Source organism: Drosophila melanogaster, chromosome 2R, assembly GCF_000001215.4.
Source record: "Drosophila melanogaster chromosome 2R".
In the NCBI taxonomy this organism is placed as follows: Eukaryota; Metazoa; Arthropoda; class Insecta; order Diptera; family Drosophilidae; genus Drosophila; species Drosophila melanogaster.
In genome coordinates, this window is record NT_033778.4 from 15,948,711 (window position 1) to 15,968,731 (window position 20,021).

Here is a 20,021-nt window from a genome sequence, read left to right on the forward strand (position 1 = left end):
CTGGATTAGCGGAAGCAGGAGCAGCAGGAGGAGCAGCAGAAGCAGCAGGAGCAGGGTTAAAATATTTGGGAGCAGCGAGCATGAAGCATTTACTAACCTGCCACTTGCGTCGAATGATGAACTTCTTCAGCTTATCCGTGCAGATCTTGTTGTTGCTGAGACTATCGTCTGGTCGTTGGCTCAGCCACTTGGACGCCAGGCATTGCTGGGCGGTCAGGCGGTCCTCCTTTCGGTGGACCAATAGCTGCGAGATGAAATCCTTGGCCTCTTGCGAACTAAATGAAGTGTATTAAGGATTAAAGAATCTTGGCTAAAGATATACCAACTTACACGCAGTCGAAGGCCTCGTCATCGTAATCGTAATCCGCTCTAGTTATATTCGAGAAGGTTTCCACATCGGTATCGCCCATGAAAGGCGACAGACCCGAGAGTCTACAAAAATAAAGTTACAGTTAATCCCATAGAGATAATATGCTCCAAATGCTCCACTTACAGCACGTAGCAAATGACGCCCACACTCCACATGTCGGACTGGAAACCTATGGGTTCGTAGCTAATGATTTCTGGTGGTATAAACTCGGGAGTACCAAAGAGAACCCGAACGGGTGCTTTCGTATCCAGTCGTTGGGCCAGACCAAAGTCAATGATCTTGATCTGGTGGCTAGTGCGCGTATGGCACATTATGTTCTCCGGCTTCAGATCGAGATGCACCACACTCTGGCCGTGCATGTAGGCCACGCCATCGCAAACCTGTCGCAGGAACAGGATGCAGTCCATTTCGGTCAAGGTGAAGTCGTCAGCCACCACACGTTCGAACAGTTCTCCGCCAGTGATGCTAGGGAATTCGAAAATTGGTCAGTGGTGATTCTCTAAAGATATGTGTAGTTATACTCACTACTCCATCACCATGACAATCTCCCTGGGACTTTCGAAGGAGGCAGCCAGCTGAAGGAGCTTGGGATGCTGCAGTGCGCGCATGATGGAGATCTCCTCGAGCACCTTCTGCCGATCCTGCGACTTGATGCACTTGATCACCTTGGCGGCCAGCAGCTGCTCCGGCTGACCGCGTTCCTGCACCTTGTAGACAATGCCAAATCGTCCCTTGCCCAGCTCCTCGATGATCTCGAAGCGGGATTTGAAATCTCCACCAGACTGCACGCTCACTGTCGCTTGTCCGAAACGATCGCTGGCATCCGATGATGTGCTCCTCTGTGGCGTATTGGTAATCTGTACCAGTTCGCTGGCCTGGCCGGGTGCACTGCGTCCATGGATATTCTCGGCACGCACTCTGAATCGGTACTGCCTCTCCGGCTGGAGGTTTTTGACGGTGTACGCTAAGCTGTCCACCACTCGGGTAACCTGCTGCCAGCTGTCCTCATCGCAGTTCTCATCGCCAATGGTCTGCATCTCAATGCTGAAGGAAAGCGGGGCTTGTATTAGCAATTTGTGTGGAAGTATACCGTAAACGGTTGATACTCACATAAAACCTGTGATCATACAGCCACCGTCGTAGGGTGGACCACACCAGGCCACTGCCACGCGATCTGGACCCAGCGATACACTGGGCTGGCCACTTGGTGGCTCCGGAGGACCTTCCACTGCCACCGAGGCAGCGGCTGCCTCCACGCCATAGTCGTTCATCACCTCAACCGTATACTTGCCGCTGTCGTCCGCCGAGATGTCCGTGATGTAGAGCGTCGACTGTTGGCTCGTCGTCCGGATCGTCACATTGGAGCTTTCCACAATGGGATGACACTGTGGACCGAAGAGAGATTTGTGTGAGAAGTAGACATAGATGGTGCACTGGAAAAAAGATATCAGCCCAAGTTTCCACAATACTTGCCACACTTTTAAAGTTTTTGGAAAAGTACAAATGGTATTATATCTTATTGTTTACCTAGCATGAGGTGTGAAAACAAGATAAATTCGACTGTCTCTTTAAGATAAAGTTATGGAATGACGTATAGCTCAATTTGGTGCTGATTTGTTTCGCGTGTATCGACGCAGTCAACCTTCGTTGGTGCGACTCGACCACCATTTGCGGTTTGCAACCATTACGTAGCCAGTCTAGGCAATCGAAGCAACACAAGCACCACCCGAGCAACCCAACTGGCCCAGCAAACCCAAGCGAACAACACCGCAAACTGATCGTGACACAGTCACCGTGGAGCAGAAGTCGCAGTACAGAGAGACCTGGTCTAAATGCCCAAAAGCGACACAGTGGGGGCTACTATCGAGATAGGGTGCCGCCGAGTGGGCTTATGGCAGATAAAGAATGTGGTATATGGAATATGTATCCGTAATCCTCTGGGCTGCCTGCTGCCTGTTTTATCCAAATTAGGTCAAGATTGCACAACACCACCAGACCAGTTATACCTTAAGCCGAATATCGCCACATCGAGATGTGTGGCTATTTATATATATAGGGGGTATGCCCCACTACTCACCGCCTTGTACCAGATGACTTTGGTGCCCGGGAATGGCTCGTAGCGAACGCTCAGCCGAACATGTCCACCGATCAAGGCGGTGCAGTCCTCGGGGCGTGTCAAAATGCAGCTTCTGGCCGCCAGCGAGGAACTGGAGCTGTTGCCACGGATGGCGGGCAGTACCAGGAGGCTGGTGTAGGTGCGTGTGGTCGGAATTCGACGGAACTCCGCCTGGGGATGCTTCACCTGCAGACAGATCTCGCCGCTTCTCGATGCGGTCACGTCACGCATGCGCAGAAGCCGAATGCCGTTCTCGGGATAAGACTCCAACTGGAAAAAAAAAGGGAGAGGAAATATGTGGAAAATTAGCTGAAAATCGCACATGCACTGAGACAAAAGCTTGCCACTTATTTCTGTCATTACGTTTCAATTAAAGAATTATTGTTCTTTAAGTGAACCAAATTATTGTACATTCTCAAAAGCTTTTTTAATTGAAATTTTATTGGAAAATAAACATTGTTGATTGAAATCTTCTGATCAAGTTTTGGTTCTCTATAGAGATGATATTAAAATCGATTTGAAAAGCTAAATTATTTATATTTTTTGCTTATTAAGCAATATAATAAAATTAATATGCTTTGGATTATATGGTATTGTATATCAGGCTGTGGATTTGAAACTTTATTCCAAATATATTCCATGAAACTACTTTAAGCTGATGATTTATTAACCAACCACAACTTTTAACTTTTTCACAAACTACTGGTTACTTTTCTCGCGGTGTACGCCTCGCTCGCATGGGTAAACAATTATATACTGTGTGCACAAGTGTCTGGAGAGGGGGGCGATCCGAATCCGAATCCGAATTCGAATCCGGGCGAACCGACTCCGGAGCAAGGTGCTGCTGCTGCTGGTGACGTGACGCGGATCGGACTGAGGTTGCTATAGAACTGAGCGACCCTCTCCGTGGCACGCACCAATTAAGCGAGAAGCGGGAACGGATGGGAGCTAAAAACTACGCCACGAGCGGAATTCCATGAGCGGACAACAATGTGACAATGACACTTTCACGCCCGCTCTCATTTTCATTGGAGCACAAACGACGCGGCGTTCCTTATCGAATGCGAATGCGAATGGGAATAGTTATGGGGGCTTAAACCGAACGCCAGCGATATTGATACTTGCAATCCATTTGGCTCGCCATCGCCTACCTGTGACATCTTGTCACGCCCTTGTGCCGATCGATTGGGATTTGGATTCTGATTCGGTTTGAGCCGGGCTCTTCGATTGCCCTATCATCTGGATAGGGGGGTGGGGTGGGTGATTGGGTCTGAGATACCGATGGCACGCGATGTGCACCGCTCGAGCGCCGATGAACGAATGAATCCCGGGCAGCAACTTCGTTGGCATGCAGCTCGCATCTTTTGGCAGCTCCTCATATGTGCGGCTTATGCAAATGAGCATACTCTCTCGCAGATTCGGGTCGAAATGTACATGAATATATACAACATACATACATATGTAGATATATACACAATTATTATTATTGTTTTCGCCGCCAAAAGTGCGAACAAGCAGCCTGCGGCAAGGCAAGTGTTGAAAATGAAGAGCACTGTTTTTGCTTTCGTCTTCGGTTTTGTTTTTTTGGGCCAAAAAGCACAGCGTTCCGATATTTATTACGTTTATTACGCATACGCACCGTCATGTTAAGTGAGTCATCCGCTTGGGCTAAAAGCTGGCCATTGAGATACCAGTCGGCTTCCGCATCGCAGGGGAAAACACGGGCGTAGAAGAGAGCTTCATCGCCGGATGCGCAGACCACCGGAAGTGGCGTCTTCAGCAGCTGAACACACTCTTCATCCTGGCCACGAAGATCACGCTCCAGGACGCACAGCTCACCGCTGCTGCTGCAATCGCTGCATCCGCTGTTGATTAAGCTGCAGATCGAATGGGAGTCGAAGGTGGAGTCGGAGGTGGAGTCGTTGATGTCGCTGGTAAACACCTGACAGCTGTAGATGCCGGAGTCAATGTCGAAGGCGTCGTTGATTCGCAGGCAGAGGCGTCCATTGCCGTGATCAATGTAACTGCAGTGAGCAATGAAAGTGCCATAAGTATGTGGATAGTTCGAAACAAAGGGAAACCATTCGCTTTTATTATTCAATCCAAGCTAATCGCTGGAAATTGGGTGCTTATAAAAAACTGAGCAATTTAACAATGTTTTTATAACTAATTATGTATTCAAGTTATTACAACTCAATATATTTCAATGAACTAAAGATTTATACTCACTTGAACTCATCGCTGTCTGGCAGAATCTCGCCATTTCGCAACCAAACGTAGCTGTAGGGTTCATCGCATTCGATGGAGCAGCACAGATCGATCACCTCGCCCTCCAGCGATTTAGTAATCTCGGGCAGTCGTTCCGTGATGACAGCACGACGCCTGCGAATCTCCGTATTCGAGTCGTGGAAGGTGACGGTGGTGGAAGTGATGAGGGGATCGTGGTCGCCGCTTATGATGCAGGTGTACTGGCCTTCATCCTCGCGCGTCACATTGTCCACTATGAGCAGGGCCATCGAGTCCTGCAGCAGGATGTGAACTCGTTCCGAGGCCTCGAGCTCCACGTCGTTGTGATAGAATCTCACCGAGGGCACCGACGAACCCCGATAGCCACTTGCCAGAGCCATGCGTCCGCCAATTGCTGTGGGTGGCATGGTATCAATTGAAATAGTTAAGCTGTAAATTGGGCAAGGAGCAGCACCCACCTGTGGATGGACCCATGATGCGCCTGTACAAGTGGGCATTACGGCGGGAGGAGGAGGCACGCACGCTGCGCACCGAAGGCGACTTGGAGTAGCGGGAGCTGCGGATGACGTCCAAGCGAGCGGTGGCCTCAATACGACCGAAATCGTTCTCCAGCGTGACGCGATACAGGCCGGCATCGTCGAAGGTCACCTCATCGATCTCTATGATGCGAAGGTCATCGATTTCCTTGACGGCAATGCGCGGCGTGGGTGTCACAATCAGGCCATCCTTGTCCCATGTCGCCCACGGTGTGGGATGTCCGGAGATGGCGCACTGGAAGCGCACACTGTCGCCCTCCTCGACGACGCGATTGTAGGGAATGGCGAGAAACTTTGGCGCCGTGATGGCATTCCGGGCATCACTACGCCTGCGTTCCGCCACGCCGGACAGATCGATGCTGCTGGTGCGGTACGATAGGCGCAGGGGAGAGAAACTTCTGGCGGGCGTGGATCTCGGCGTAGAACGGGGCGTGGAGTGGGCGGAGAGCAGGCCACTGGGACGCGCTAGCTGGCGGCTGAGCATATTCTCCTTCTCCTCGGGCACATCCACTATAATGCAGGCGGAAGAGAGACTGCGACCCACCGAGTTCTTGGCCACGCACGTGTACTCGCCCTCATCCTCTGGATATACGCGCGGTATGCTCAGCGTTGCCTTGGTTCCATCGAAAGACATCACGTAGTCCCGATCGCTGGGCATAACATGCCCATCCTTTTCCCAGATGATGAACGGCTCCGGATCGGCCTCAACGTGACATTCCAGCGATATCGCATCCCCATCGCAACAGCGGAGGTTTCGCAAGTTGCGAACGAATCGGGGAAGGGTCTCGATGTTGCTGATTAATTGTTAAAGCTTGTTAATGACAACATATCTTGATAATAAGCTTGAACTTACCCATGTCTCGTGTGCACTTTATCCATGCGGCTTTTGTTGAGTATATCTATTGAAAAAAAGATATTATGCATTAGCACTTTGACTTAGTAAAAAAATATTGCATTTCGAAATTGGCGCCCATTAAACTGCTTGCCAAGCAGTGGTGATTAGTGTCTTGGCTATTTTTGTCAGATTCTTGCAAGAGTGCGAATATATCGATAATCGATAGCAGCTGTGGCCCAATGTTTATTTTTAGCACACCATCTAATTTTCTACTTCTTGTACTCAAATTTTGGTTAAAACAAAATGAGGGGCATGATAATTGTGCCCATGGACCTGGAACCCGGCTTCCGCAAAGCAGACATACACAATATACCCGCTTTGAACAGCGGAATGGTGTACAATTTTTGTCTATCCGGCGCATCTGAGAAATCAAAACAAATGTGAGTGCCATCCCGTTCGCACATATACCTACTGTGTATTCTATTAAAAATTGAATTTTTGCCAACAGACCAACGAATAGATGTGATCTCCTCACGGATTACGTCCAGGTGCGCAGACATGGCGACGTGTGCGAACTCAAGGGACTCGTGTTTTCTGCCACCGACTTCGCCAACACGGTAACTCACGCCAATGTATCGCTTAAGATCGTCGAAAGTGCTCAGATGATCATGGACGGTCAATGCAGCCTGTGCACTGCAGCATGTGAGAATGACTCCATTTGCCACTAATGTCTAGTTCCTAATCTTTAGTACATTACAGGTACTTGTGCCCACATCGTGGCCTTCACCTTCTGGCTGCTAAACAAGAGCACAGATCGAAATCCCTCGGCTGTGGTGGAGTTTTGGGGCCACGAGTTGGAAAATCTGGTGCAACCGGAGCCCACAACTGCTACTCGAATATGTGATATAATTCCCAAGGATGATGTGCGAATGGAAAGCGAACTAAACTCGAAAGAACTTAGCGCCAGCGAGGGAGAGGCTTTCCTAGTGACCATTCTGAATGAACTGGCCGACTGTGGCAGGGACTCGGCGCTCTACCGGCAATGTGTGGAGACCACCGATGAGTTCGAGCCCATGTTCGTACACCATGTGCTGCTCCGAGCAAATGAGTACAATGTCGTCGATCCGTCCAGCTATGTGCAACACATGGAGGCACAGGCACATACGGGTATTATCGAAAGTCTGTACGAGGCAACGCGAAGCAAATACAAATCCCGATTGTGGGTGGAGGTACAGTATATGCGCATCCGTTGCTCCATGATGCACATGATCATAAGCCGCAAAACCTCTGATGATGACGATCAAATCTTCAATATGATGTTTTGCAGAGGACGTGACAAGAATAACGAGGATCGGGTGCAGCAGAAGGAGCACAAGCGCTTCATATTGAAACAGACTGAGAAGCTGGAGAACAAGAACTACTTAGAATGCGGTCTGATCCTGCACGAGAACTTCCCCTTCCTGTGCGCCGCCCCTGATGGCATCACGGACGATCACATTGTCGAAATCAAATCACCAAAGACTGACGAGGACTTCGAGAAGTACCTCGAGGCACGCGAATCTATTGCACCCAAGTACATGGCCCAAATACAAATCCAGATGTTTGCGGCGAATGTTAAAAAGGCGCTCTACTGCGTGCTAAGTCCCACGTTCGAGAGCAACGGAGCACTACACTACGTTTGGGTACAAGCGGATCCGGAATTCGTTAGCAGTTTGCTGAGCATGGCTGAAGACTTCTGGCGGGACGTTGTCTTTCCCCGCCTATTGAATATCTACCCCCAGTGCCCAGGTCAATAAATACATACACATTCACTGTGCTGCTTACCTTTGGCGAATATTTGTAGCGATATTACAGCCTTGGCCTCGCCATGGCAATTGCTGGCTATCACGGAATAGGTGCCGGTGAAATCCAATTTGGCGCTGGGTATCTCCAGCCTGTACTCGGGTCCGTCTCCAATTCGCCGGAAGTGTGGCGCGTCCTTGTAGTACTCCGGCTGCGGGCGAAAGAAAATGTTCGGCGATCAGTGGGTCGAATTGCTCAAGGTCACGTCGCGATGTGCTTGGACTATAAGGACTTGTTGTGCGGCTGTCGCAGATCATGAATCACGACTGTCTTTATACAAATGTCGATGCCGTTGACGCTGACTCGACCGACGTTGTTATTATTGTGTTAAGCTTATGGCCATATAAGCACAAAATTCAGTTTCGAGACTGTCGAATAGGAAAACTGGTAATGGGTATACGTTGCCCACCCTGACCTCCTACTCCTCCTGCCTGCCTGCCTGCCTGCTCGCTCGCTTCCTTGGTCGACTTCGTGCGCGACAGTGGCTAATAATATTTTTTTGTGTATTTTTTTCCTTTTTGGCTCGCGTAATTGTTTGTTGTGCGAACAAGCCTGTTATTTGATATGGGTTGAACTTGAATTAGCGTTTGACAGCGAATCGGATTTGTAAGATCTGTCTGAGTGGCCAGTGGTCTTGTATAACGCCGTTGCACCATTTCAGTATGACGCACTTGTCCGTAATCCGAGCCAGTTGGGGCAGCACCCTATTCACTCTATTCTTCACGTGCTTTTGTAGCCACTTTGCTGACGGATCGGTTTCTGTTTGCCTGGTTACCTCTGAGAGGGATGCGATGCTCCGCTTGTTTGGACACTTTGTTCGCGCTCGCGGATCAATCAAAAACGAATTTTATCCGCGCGAGCAACTGTAGCACCTCGAAAAAAAAAAAACGTTATACTAAAGTGTCTGGCCCACTGGGAGTTACCTATTTATAGTTAATTCGAGCGGAAGTTAAATTCGAACTTCCTGATGCCGGTAGGGCCCACGTTGCTAGTTCACCTAAACTTGAGACGCTGATAATGCAACGGGTTTGCAATCTAGAGAAGGTAGTGGATGGAACGACCCACATTTGCTGACGCCGCGAATGCAACTGACTAACATCGAGCTGCGCATGTGCAACAAGCTGGTCTCGCCATACGTCACCAAATACTCACATTTAGAAAATCGCGCAGCCAAACGACTTCGGGCTTTGGATCGCCGACCACCTCGCAGAATATGATGACGTTGTCACCCTCGTAGGCCTCGCTGGATCGTGGCTTGACCACAAACAGGGGCTCCTTGGAATAACTAGAGGGGGAAAATTAATCATCCTAACTGCAATGCCGAATGCAATACTTACGGCAGATCATCAGTCTTAATGCTGGGAATTTCCAGGGATCGCTGCGGTGCCACCGCCTTGTTCTCCGCCTCCTCAACGGCCACGCGGCAGATGGTCTCCACTTTACCCACGACATTGGATGCAACGCACACATAGATTCCTGCATCGCGCACAGTGGCCTCGGCAATGATGAGCTCCACATAACCATTGGAGTCCAAGGTGGCGGTCAGACGACGGCTGGGTCGCAGGCGCATTCCGTTGCGATGCCAGGTGACACCTACGGATGGATAGGCTTCGACCTTTGTGGACAGACGGATTTCGGAACCCTCGCGGAATATGTAGAAGGGATCCAGGGGCACATAGAAATCGGGTGAGATGTACGCTCGAATGCCCTTGTCCACCACCAGGGTGCAGTGGCAGGATACGGAACCCAGCTCGTTCCTCGCCAGGCAGGTGTACGTTCCGCTGTCGTCCAGCGTGGTTGCAGCGATTTCCAGCGTAAAGAACTGTCCCTCGGCGCTAATCAGATGCTTTCTATCAGTGTGGATGAGCTCATCGTCCTTGTACCACAGGATCTCTGGCACGGGATAGCCTACGATCTGGCAGGTGAGTCGTACCGGGTAGGTCACCTGGACGCGTCGATCCCTTAGGCGCATGGTGAAGATAGGTAGCGAGTCACCGACATCGGCTACATTGCGACCATGGGCGATCTCCTTCAAACGTGAATCTGCCTCATAGATTCTCGAATCAGAGACGACTTGGAGGCGGGCAAATGTGGAAACCCTGCCCTTCGAGTTGGTCGCCTCGCAGGTGTAACGACCCGAGTCCAGTTCGCTGACGGTGGCAATGGTGAGGGCGCAGGTCGAACCGATCTGCCGGATCTTGACGCGTTCCGAACTGCTGCTCAACTGAATGCCATCCTTGAACCAGGTGACCTGGGGCCTTGGCGCTCCACGCATGTTGCACTGCAGCGTGAAGGAGGAGCCCAACAGTGCCTTGGCCTGTCCCGGCAGAATCTTGACAAATTCCGGCAGGCACTCGACACCGCCCACTTGGAGTGGACTGCTGGTCTGGACGGTGGGTCCCCAGCCATATCGGTTCTTGGGCGTCACTCGGAAGTGGTACTCAACGTTGGGCTTCAGGTTGAAGGCGTCGAAGGAGTTGATGGGCGTTAGACCCAACTCCCGCCAGTAGGCTCCGCCCTCGTGACCCACCACCCAGGCCTCAACCTTGTAGGCCATAACCGGAGCAGAGTTGGCACTAACCGGCTTGCCCCACGACAACGAGATGTGAGTGGGTCCGGAATCCACGACCAGTGGCTCGGTGGATATGCAACCCGGTGGATCTGAGGGATGGATGAGAGAAAACTGATAAATGAATGAGGCTCAAATGGGATTGGGCGTGGATAGTTAGGTGACCTCAAGTAAAACTCTTTACGCCCCGGAGAAATATTTTTTATTTTCTTGTTTCCACTACGTAAATGTATAAGCTGGATTGCTGTGCTTTATATAATACATTATTTATAATAAAAGTAATTAAGTCAATCGTTCAGAAATACTAACAAAAGATAAATACAGGAATAGTTCATGGGTATCTGTTGGGTATCTACGATCTCACAGGAAATTTCTTTTGTAGCTTGTGGTTTGTTGGGGCGATTGAACCGATCTGCAAATGATGATTGCAAATGAGGATTGGGCTTGGTTTTAAGTGACACATACGGACACTACGACGGACAACACGGAACACAACGGACATTGAAGGAGTCTACACATGATACGGGTTATCTTATAACCCAAATGGAATACACAATCCTTACCTCTGAAGTACGAGGTGTCGCTATAGCTGTCCAGGGGAAGACCCCATCGTGGTTGCGTTGGCGTCGCGGATCGAGCGCGCGGATTTACCTATAAGTTTTGTAGTCAGAACGATATATTGTATTGGTTGGAGTGAACACATAGGGTCAGGAAAGAAGACTGAGGTGGGCTAAGTATGATATAATTGTAATTTGTATTTGGTGCTTGCTTGAAGAGGGAGGCGTTCGAAATTTGCAAAATAAATTGTATTGTATTAATAAGCTTTATTCTTCTTTCTTTTTGGGTATTTTAATCTGGAATTAGAGAAGCAGAGAAGAGAGAACGAATTGCAGTGGTTAGTGAGCGAAAGCGATAGAGGGACAGCCACGAGCAACAGATCAACTGGTATATATAGCATATAGCATATATCATATAGTGTATAGATCGCATAAGGACACATATATAGACACGCAGCCTACCGTCACAGTGACGAATATCCTGTCGGTGCCAAAGTTGTTGCGGGCTACCACGAAGTAGGTGCCAGAATCGGAGATCTGGGCTTGCTGCACTGAGAATCTTGTGTAGTCATCGGACACCTCTTTGCTGACCCGATCCGATTGGGTAATGTCCTTCGTGCCCTTCATGAAGGTCACTGCAAAACAAGAATCGTACATCAGAAGTTACCTACACACCATCGTTGGTATATCCGGCTTACGCTTTGGTTTCGGATCGCCGGCAATGCGGAAGGACAGCGAGAAGGGATCACCGACGGCGATCTTCATTTCGGTATCCGGTCGCGAGAGGAACAGCGGAGGACGCTCATCCTTCTCAGCTCCGACGGCCACATCGACGTTGACATTGGATTCGATGCGACCAAAGGCATTGGAGGCGCGGCAAGTATAGGTGCCTTCCACCTCGGGACCGGCATTCATGATGGTCAGCGTGTAGACACCGCGATCGGCCAGGGCCTTGACATTGGGTCCATCCACCACCCTGCGATCGCGAAGCCACTTGACCTCGATGGGTGTGCTGGTCTCCATGAATTCGGCGGAAATGGCCACGGTGCCACCGTTGCAGACCGTCTGATTGCCCAACGGCAGCAGGAAGTGCGGCTTGTTGGGATCGCGATGGAAGAATCCGTGCGTCTTCTCCAGCGAGTAGTGCTGGCGTCCCTTGAAGTCCACCTGATGGGAGATCTTGTTCTCCGCACCCTCGTTGCGGGCCACGCACCAATAGATGCCCGAATCCTTCTCTGTGGGATTCACGATGACCAGCTTGGCATAGCCATCGGCCTGATCGCTCGGCTTGAACTTCTCGCTGGCCTCAATGGGTTCCGTGCCCTTGATCCATTGGATTTCGGGACGCGGCTGGCCACGTACGCGACAATCCAGAACCAACTCATTCTCGTTGAGAGAATATGTGTCTGCAAAGGGTAAGGATTAGTAAGTAGGTTTCTTTCAATTTAAATTGGGGCCAACAGAAGTTAGAAAACATTAAGGATGTGCAAGCGAAGATGGAATCCGTAGCTTCTTCTAGACGGGTAATACCTCGAATTGGCTGCGTAAAAGTACTTGGCAATGGGGCTTCCTTGAAGTTTTTATATACCCGCAGCTGGGCATGAGTTAAACTCTCTCCAAAATCGTTGGTGGCACAGCAGGTATAGTTGCCACTATCATCGGCCACCGCGGCGAAGATCTCCAATGAGGCTTCTCCATTCAGATACACTGTCTGATAGCGATTGTCGCTCCTGGGCAAAGGTTTGTGATTCTTCAACCACTCGATGTGGGTATTCTCGTCTCCGGATACGGAACAGACCAGCCGGAGATTGGCTCCCTCCGAAACAGTGCGATCGTGCAATAGAGTGTGGAAGAGTGGCTTTCCCTTGCCCACGTTGCGTAGGACACGATCACCGGCTCGATGAAGTTCTCCATTGCCGTTAACCTGGCTACCGGAACTCAAATGCGACTGGCTACGTGACCAAGGCGTGCTCTCATGATCACCAATGCTTGGAATCTCCTCCTGACTGACGTTAATCAGGCGCTTAAGATCGGCCGCCTTGATGGTGATGCTAGTGGAGTCAATCCGATCCTCGTGCTCTGCATAGCAGGCGAAGATTCCACAATCGGAGGATATGGGATTGCGTATTACCAGCTTTCTTACACCACCTGGTTCTTCTATTGTTCTGTACCGGTTGTTGCAAATGGAGTGGTCATCACGCATCCAGCTGACACTCGGGCGTCCAATCACCTGGCAACTAAGCACGATCTCATTACGCTGGTCATCGTAGGATTCTAAAAGGAACCAAATAAAAAGGTTAGATGATGTATGGTTAAGGATGCTTTAGTAATTACCTATAATACCACTGGAGAAGCTTTCCGGCAACTTTCCCGTGGACTGATCCAGCACACTTAGCTGGCCAGCACTTTCCACCGTCTGCCGGCTGTTCTTCACCACGCATCTGTAGTGGCCACTGTCCTCCACCCGGGCATCGTAGATTTCCAGGCTAATGGCTCCGTTTATGTTGTAGATCTTGTGGCGGGCATCCTTCGTCACCCGCTCGTCGTTCCTCAGCCAGTGAACATCCTCGATGATGCCAGTCACATAGCAGATGAGCTGAGCCTTGTTACCACTTCCGATGGTCATGGTCTTCAGGCTGGTCTCCAGATTTAGTCGCAACTTTGCCTCCCGAGCCTTCGCCTTGGCAGCTGCAGTATCGTTCGCCGCGGCACTGGAGGATTCATCCCGTTTGATCTCCTGGATGACCTTGTCAATCGGTTTCTTATCGGCAATTCTCTCTCTAACATAATCAGAGGCTTGAACAAATTTGCTGATCTTCATTTGGCCATTTTCACTCTCGGCATAGCAAGTGTACAAGCCGGAATCATTGCTGCCAAAGTTGTTAATGGTTAGGAGTTTTATTCCGTCGCTTTGCTCCTCATACTGGTACTTGGTGCCCTCGATGGGCAGTAGGGTATTATCCCTCTGCCAGTAAATATGTGGCTTTGGACTGCCAGATACCTTGCACTCCAATGTGAGCTGGTTACCCTGGGAATGATATGCATCTGGAACATGGACAGAGACAGAGAGACACAACCCAAGACACATAAGACAAGGCACTATAAGAGGTTTAGGAAGTTGGCTTAAAAGGCGGTTAGTTCTCTTAAAGTAATCTTAGGACTACGAATACGGATACACTTAGCTCATAGATACAAGGACATTCACCTGTACGCACTCAGTTAGACAGTTCCCGCCAGCACATTGAGAATCCTACCTTTGATGCCCACTACAAATGTGGGCGGAATCACCTCCGGTTTGCCTGTGCTGTACACAAACAAATTGCAAGTGCTCACGATTTCGTTTTCGCTACCCCTGACCCGTAGAGTGTATTCTCCGGCATCCTCTTCTGTGACGCCCACGAGGTTCAACCAGGCGATGCCGTCCTGCATGGACATCTTGCTCCTCGGTCCGAAGGCGATCGGTTGGTCACCAAAGAACCATTTGGCAGTTGGCTCCGGTCCATCGATGTTCACCATCCACTTGACGTTGCTGCCCGATTTCACGGTTCGGTTGGACAGGAAGTTGCGGAAGTACAAACGCTTTCTTAGATCCGGAGGTGGTGGTACCTCGCGTCTGGAGCTGGTTTGCTCCTCCTCATCCGGTTTGGGCTTCCTGCGGCGCTTCTCGCCACCCTCACCATCAGCTGCGCCTTCGGCACCTTCCTCTCCGGCAGCGGCTGGTTCCTCATCGCCGCTCGGACGTGGAGGTCTGCCCTCCCTGGGCGGCGAGATGCGAGGTGCCCTAACACGTGGCTCCACTGTAATCATGTGGACAATCTCGGTCTTGCCCTCGCGATTCTCCGCCTGGCAAACGTACTTGCCGCTATCCGAAGCCTTCGGGCGACTGATGAACAGCTCACAGGTGCCGTCATCGTGGTCAACCTGCTGGTACTTGTCGCTGTTCTCAATCTTGACGCCATCCTTCACCCACGTAACGGCGGGCGTGGGCAGACCGCGCACATGGACGTCCAGCTGGAGCTCGTTGATCTTGCCGTGCATCGTGTCCTTGATGTTGCGCGTAAAGGTTGGTGGAACATCACCAGTGCCGGGATTCTCGTAAACCTCCAGTCGGCACGAGGTGGATGCTTCTCCAGTCTCGTCGCGACCCCAGCATTTGTACTCGCCGTTGTCCTCCGCTGTGGCGCTCATGACCTCCAACAGACACAGACCCTCACTGTACCTACCCCTGATCTTGGGTGAGTTTTGGATCTGCTCGCCGTCCTTGAACCACTTGACCTGCGGCTCTTTGGCCTCCAGGAAGCATGAAATCTTAACCTTGGATCCCTCGGCCACCACGCGATCTCTCATCGAGGTGCTGAAGTGGATAGCGATGTTCTTCTCGCGACGCTTGCTTGACAAGCTGGCGGTATCGGAGGCGTAGTCGGTGGCATAGGCCGAAGAGGCTCCATCGTCCTCCTCCTTCTTGGCACGCCTCTTCGCCTTGCCGTCCTCAGCCTCGGATTCCGGTTCGGCAGCAGGAGCCGGCTTCTTTTCCACCGGCTTCTCCACCTCCTTCGGACGCAACAGGCTCTTGTCCGCATGGAACACACCATGGATATTTTCGGCAATGTGATGGGATTGACCCTCAAAGAGCACATAGTGCGAGATCTCCATCTTGCCGGCGCGACTTTCCGCCTTGACAACATACTTGCCGGAGTCCTTGTTGTCCGGTCGATCGATGATGAGCTCACAGGTGCCGTCCTGGTGCTCGATGATCTGAAAGCGACCGCCGCTCTGGATTTCAATGCTGTCCTTAAACCACTGAACCGCCGGTGTAGGTTGACCCCGGACAGCTGTCTCCAGGATCAGTTCGTTGGTGTTCAGGTGATAGGTCTCTGAGAGAGAGAAACACCGAGACTGGTTACATAAAAACGTTGCCAAAATAGCATTGCATAACGAATGCAGTCAATGGCACTGCACAATTATACACACTGCTAATTATAGATGATTCGATCGATTACGAACACTCATCCGATACCCAATATCTTACCTTTCAGAGAGCGTATAAAGACGGGTTGCACATCCGTATTGACCTTGGTCTCGTACACATGCAGCATGGCAGAGGTGGTGATCTTGCACGACTCATTCTGGGCAACAATGGAGTAGGTTCCAGAGTCCTCCACCTTGGCATTGGTGAACTCCAGCACCGCCAAGCTGTCGCGGTTCATGTTGCGAATGTTGGGTCCATACGTTACATTCTGGTCGTCCTTGAGCCACTTGATCATCGGCTGGGGTCCACCGATCACAGCCTGCAACTTGACCTTGGATCCCTCGGCCACGTAGCGATTGGACAGGTTGACCGTGAAGTACAACATCTGTTTGGGCGAAGGATCCGGCATTCGGCTGCGTCGCTCGTAGCCACCATCGCCACCTTCGGGCTCATCCTCCTTCTTCTTCTTCTTGCCCTTGGCCTTGGCATCGGCTGACTCTCCGCCTCCTCCTCCTTCCTGCATAGCAATGGCAGACAGGATGCTCGATCTGCGCGAAGTGTGGGTGGTGTCGACGACAACCGTGTGGGTGGTCGACTGACTGCCCAGTTTGTTCTTGGCGGTGCAGACATAGATTCCGTTGTCATTGATCGTCGGCTTGTTGATGATCAGCTCGCAAATGCCGTCCAAATGCTCGATCTGAACCACACGATCGTCGAGCACCACGGGTATCTGGTCCTTGGTCCACGAGATTTCAGGGCGGGGGTTGCCGCGAACCTTCGTATCGAGAATCAGATCGTTCTGCGAGGCATGATACACATCTGAGAACAAAGTCAATCAATCAATTTGGCTATTTTCGTACGCGATCGACCTCAATTGCAACAAAACACCGAACGTCGGACACACAGAAGTACATGGGTCTTTTTGAGGATCGTGTAAGCGATAACACTTGGCCACAGTGCACACACACACATATCTACAGAATGGGGTTGAAATACCTCGGAGGGGTAGGGCGAAAATGGGTTCAGATTCATCGCCATCCGCCTGTGCCGCGTACACCTTGAAGTAGCAGGATGTCTCGATCTCGCTGAGATCGTTTTTGGCCACACACTTGTAAACGCCAGAGTCGGCGGATGTAACGTTGCCCACCTCCAGGATGGCCTTGCCCTCCTCGGACAGGTTTTTGATATTGCCACCCACAACCACCCACTTGTCGTCCTTCATCCAGCGGGTATTTGGATCGGGTCCAATCACAGTGGCCACAAACTTAATAGTTGAGCCCTCGAGCGCCATGCGATCGCGCAGCTGAGTGGCAAAGGCCAGCTTCTGCTTGGCGGGCACCAATCTCTCCGGCGTGGCCTTGACAGGATGCAGGCGCGCCTGCTCCTCCTCCGCCTCCGCACGCCTCTGATCGGAGTCGGCCTTCGACTTAAGGGCCGCCTCCATGGCCTTCTTGGCCTGCTTCAAACTGTCTAGCTGAATCTTGTCGCGGGCATGGAAGATGCCGGGTACGTGGTAGTGCAGGTTACGGGCCACCTCGACCGTATGGTTAATCTGCACCTCGCCACTGGAATTGATCGCTTTCATCGTGTAGATGCCGCCATCCTTGTTGCCCGGCTTGTAGATGAGCAACTTGCACACACCGTGCGCCTCCTCCAGCATGGTGAACTTGTAGCTGGGCTTCACCTGGAAGCAGCCGCGCCACCACGTGATCACAGGCCGGGGATAGCCGTGCACGTGACACTCGATGGTCAGCTCATCGTCACGTAGATGGTAGTACTCTGAAATGGTCAATTTTTAAGCACTTAGGGTGGTCAGCAATCGCCACAAATCCCGACAAATACCTTTGATATACTGAATGGAAGGGGGTTTGGGTTCGTCCTTGAAAATTTCATAGATGGTCACAATGCACGACGAGCTCGTCTCATCGTTCTGGTTCGAGATCACGCACGAGTATTCGCCGGAGTCCAAGATGGTGGTGTTAAGCACCTCCAACACCAGAATGTTATTGTTATTGATGATGCGATGGCAGCCATCGCGCTCCAGCTGCTTGCGATTGTGGTACCACTTAACCGACAACTCCGGACCATCCACGGCGCAGGCCAAGCGCACACTTTGACCGGCTTCAACGGCTCGGTCAGACAGGAAATTGATGAACTTGGGATTGCGGGCCTGCTCCCGGCGACGCTGCCAGTCGGCGTCGCGCTCCTTCTCACTGATCCGCTTGGCCTGGCTATATTTGCGCATCTGCTGCATGAACTCCTCGCCCTCGACGGCGGCAATGCGCTGCCAGCGCTCCTCCTCGTGGGGATCGGGGCGGACAAAGTCGTCCGAGGAGTCGCTGCCGCGACGCTTTTCCTTTTTCTTGGTATCCTCTTCAGGCTCGGCTTCGATTTCGTCTTCAGGATATTCCTGTTCCTGATCCTCATCTCCGTATCCGGCCTCAGTGCCTTCTTCACCCTCCTCGCCGACATTAGATGGATCCTCCTCGTCTTCCTCGGCCTCCGCTTCTGCCTCCGCCTCAGCCTCTTCCTGGGCCCGTTGCTCGGCCTCCAGGCGCTCCTGCTCCTCCTTTTCGGCTTGCAGACGCTTCTGGCGCTCCTCAAAGGTCTCACCCTTGGGCTTGGCCCTAGCAGCTGCCTCCTCGGCGGCCTTGGCAGCTGCCTTTGCCTGCTCCTCCATCTGGAGCACCATCTTGCTCTTCTTTGGCGGCGGCTTGGCCTGCTGCTGCTGTTGCTCGAACATCTTCTTGCTGGCCTTCTGGCCACCGCCGATCTCCAGTTTCAAGGTCAATTTCGGACTGGGCGACTTCTCTTTTTTCTCCTTCTTTTTGGGCGGTGCCTTCTTCTTGCCCTTCTTCACCGGCTCATCGCCGTCGTCGAGGTCAACGCTATCCTCCCTGTCATCGCCGCCAAAGTCACCCAAATCGTCGCCATCTTCGGCTCCGGAAGGACTCATGTCCTTGTCAATGGACTTGCGCTGGGCACGCGGCTTCCTAGCCTTCTTCTCCTTCTTCTTTGGCTTGACCTCCTCAATGATTTCCTCCTCCTCGACCTCCTCGTATTCCTCCACAACGTAGATAACCTCAACGTTGGACACATCCATTACGGCAGCGCGATCGATTACCGACAAGTCGGAAGTTATGTAACGCACGGGCTTTTGCACATCCAACGGCTCGGAAATATCCATAACGAGGGCGCGATCGAAGACGGCGATGTTGCAGGTGGTCTGGCTCTTGATATCCCTTCCCAGCTCGAATGGTGTCTTCTCCTTCTCCTCGCGCTTCAGGAACGGAGTTATGCTGCGCCATGTCGAAGGTGTGGCACTGCGCCGCGTCATGTACAGCGTAAACGGAGTCTGGCTCCGGCCATGAATGGGCGTGGCACTGCGTCCGCGAAGGCTTCCTGGAGTTGGTGACTTAAGCTTGCGCTTCTTTTGCGTTGGCACCTGCAGCGTATCCTGGGCGGATGCCGCCTCCGGTTCGGCGGAGGCCCGTGGCTCGATATCTCCGTTCTCGGTTTCTCCCATTTCGGATCGTTTTCGTACGGTCTCTTTCGGTTTTGGAAGGATATAATTCGTAAATGAGAACCGAAAAGAATTTTATCCGTCCGAGTCGTATATGTATATGACTGTGATAATCAATATATATAGCCCGCAACGGTTCGATCGAGATTTTTTAGGACGTGAGACGTCCGTTCGATGCAAAAGAAGATTCACGACTGTCACCGAACGTGGTGAAAATTTCGAAAACACATTCCCACTTCTCGAATCGATCGATCCTAGTCCCCCAAAATCGATTGTTAATGCTAAAAACAATTTTACGAATTCTGTTTTGTTCGCTGCCGATGTCGCACATACACACGCATGCAACATTGATTTGCCAAAATGTGATTCTATTTAAGTAGCAGGCACTTTTTAATTGAATGCAGACAGTAAACGAAGTTATATAAGTGTAAGCACCGCATCCATTCGAATTGAATTA

The 20,021-nt window shown here is 51.4% G+C and overlaps 2 protein-coding genes across 11 annotated transcripts in view; one reads left to right on the top strand and one right to left on the bottom strand.

The window, feature by feature from the left end:
- The window catches only part of Strn-Mlck (Stretchin-Mlck), a 42,566-nt gene that overhangs the window by 1,778 nt on the left and 20,767 nt on the right, over positions 1-20,021 (bottom strand). For 4 of the 10 annotated variants that reach the window (NM_166129.3, NM_001274090.1, NM_001202026.2 and 1 more), the window contains exons 8-25: positions 13,407-14,117; positions 12,603-13,346; positions 11,771-12,478; positions 11,535-11,707; positions 11,079-11,166; positions 9,284-10,607; positions 9,099-9,231; positions 7,929-8,097; positions 6,123-6,168; positions 5,192-6,063; positions 4,716-5,127; positions 4,126-4,510; positions 2,448-2,756; positions 1,481-1,755; positions 896-1,414; positions 494-835; positions 331-432; positions 98-275 (exon numbers count right to left, since the gene is read on the bottom strand). In NM_166129.3, the coding sequence (NP_725510.2) occupies positions 98-275; positions 331-432; positions 494-835; positions 896-1,414; positions 1,481-1,755; positions 2,448-2,756; positions 4,126-4,510; positions 4,716-5,127; positions 5,192-6,063; positions 6,123-6,168; positions 7,929-8,097; positions 9,099-9,231; positions 9,284-10,607; positions 11,079-11,166; positions 11,535-11,707; positions 11,771-12,478; positions 12,603-13,346; positions 13,407-14,117 (7,490 nt within the window). The other 6 variants (NM_166130.2, NM_079030.4, NM_001202023.2 and 3 more) reach the window with 6 other exon arrangements.
- CG8366 (uncharacterized protein) lies at positions 6,330-7,926 on the top strand. The gene is made up of 3 exons (NM_137224.3): positions 6,330-6,544; positions 6,613-6,806; positions 6,864-7,926. The coding sequence occupies exons 1-3, from the start codon at positions 6,408-6,410 to the stop codon at positions 7,898-7,900; spliced, it is 1,368 nt and encodes a 455-aa protein (NP_611068.3). The 5' UTR covers positions 6,330-6,407; the 3' UTR covers positions 7,901-7,926.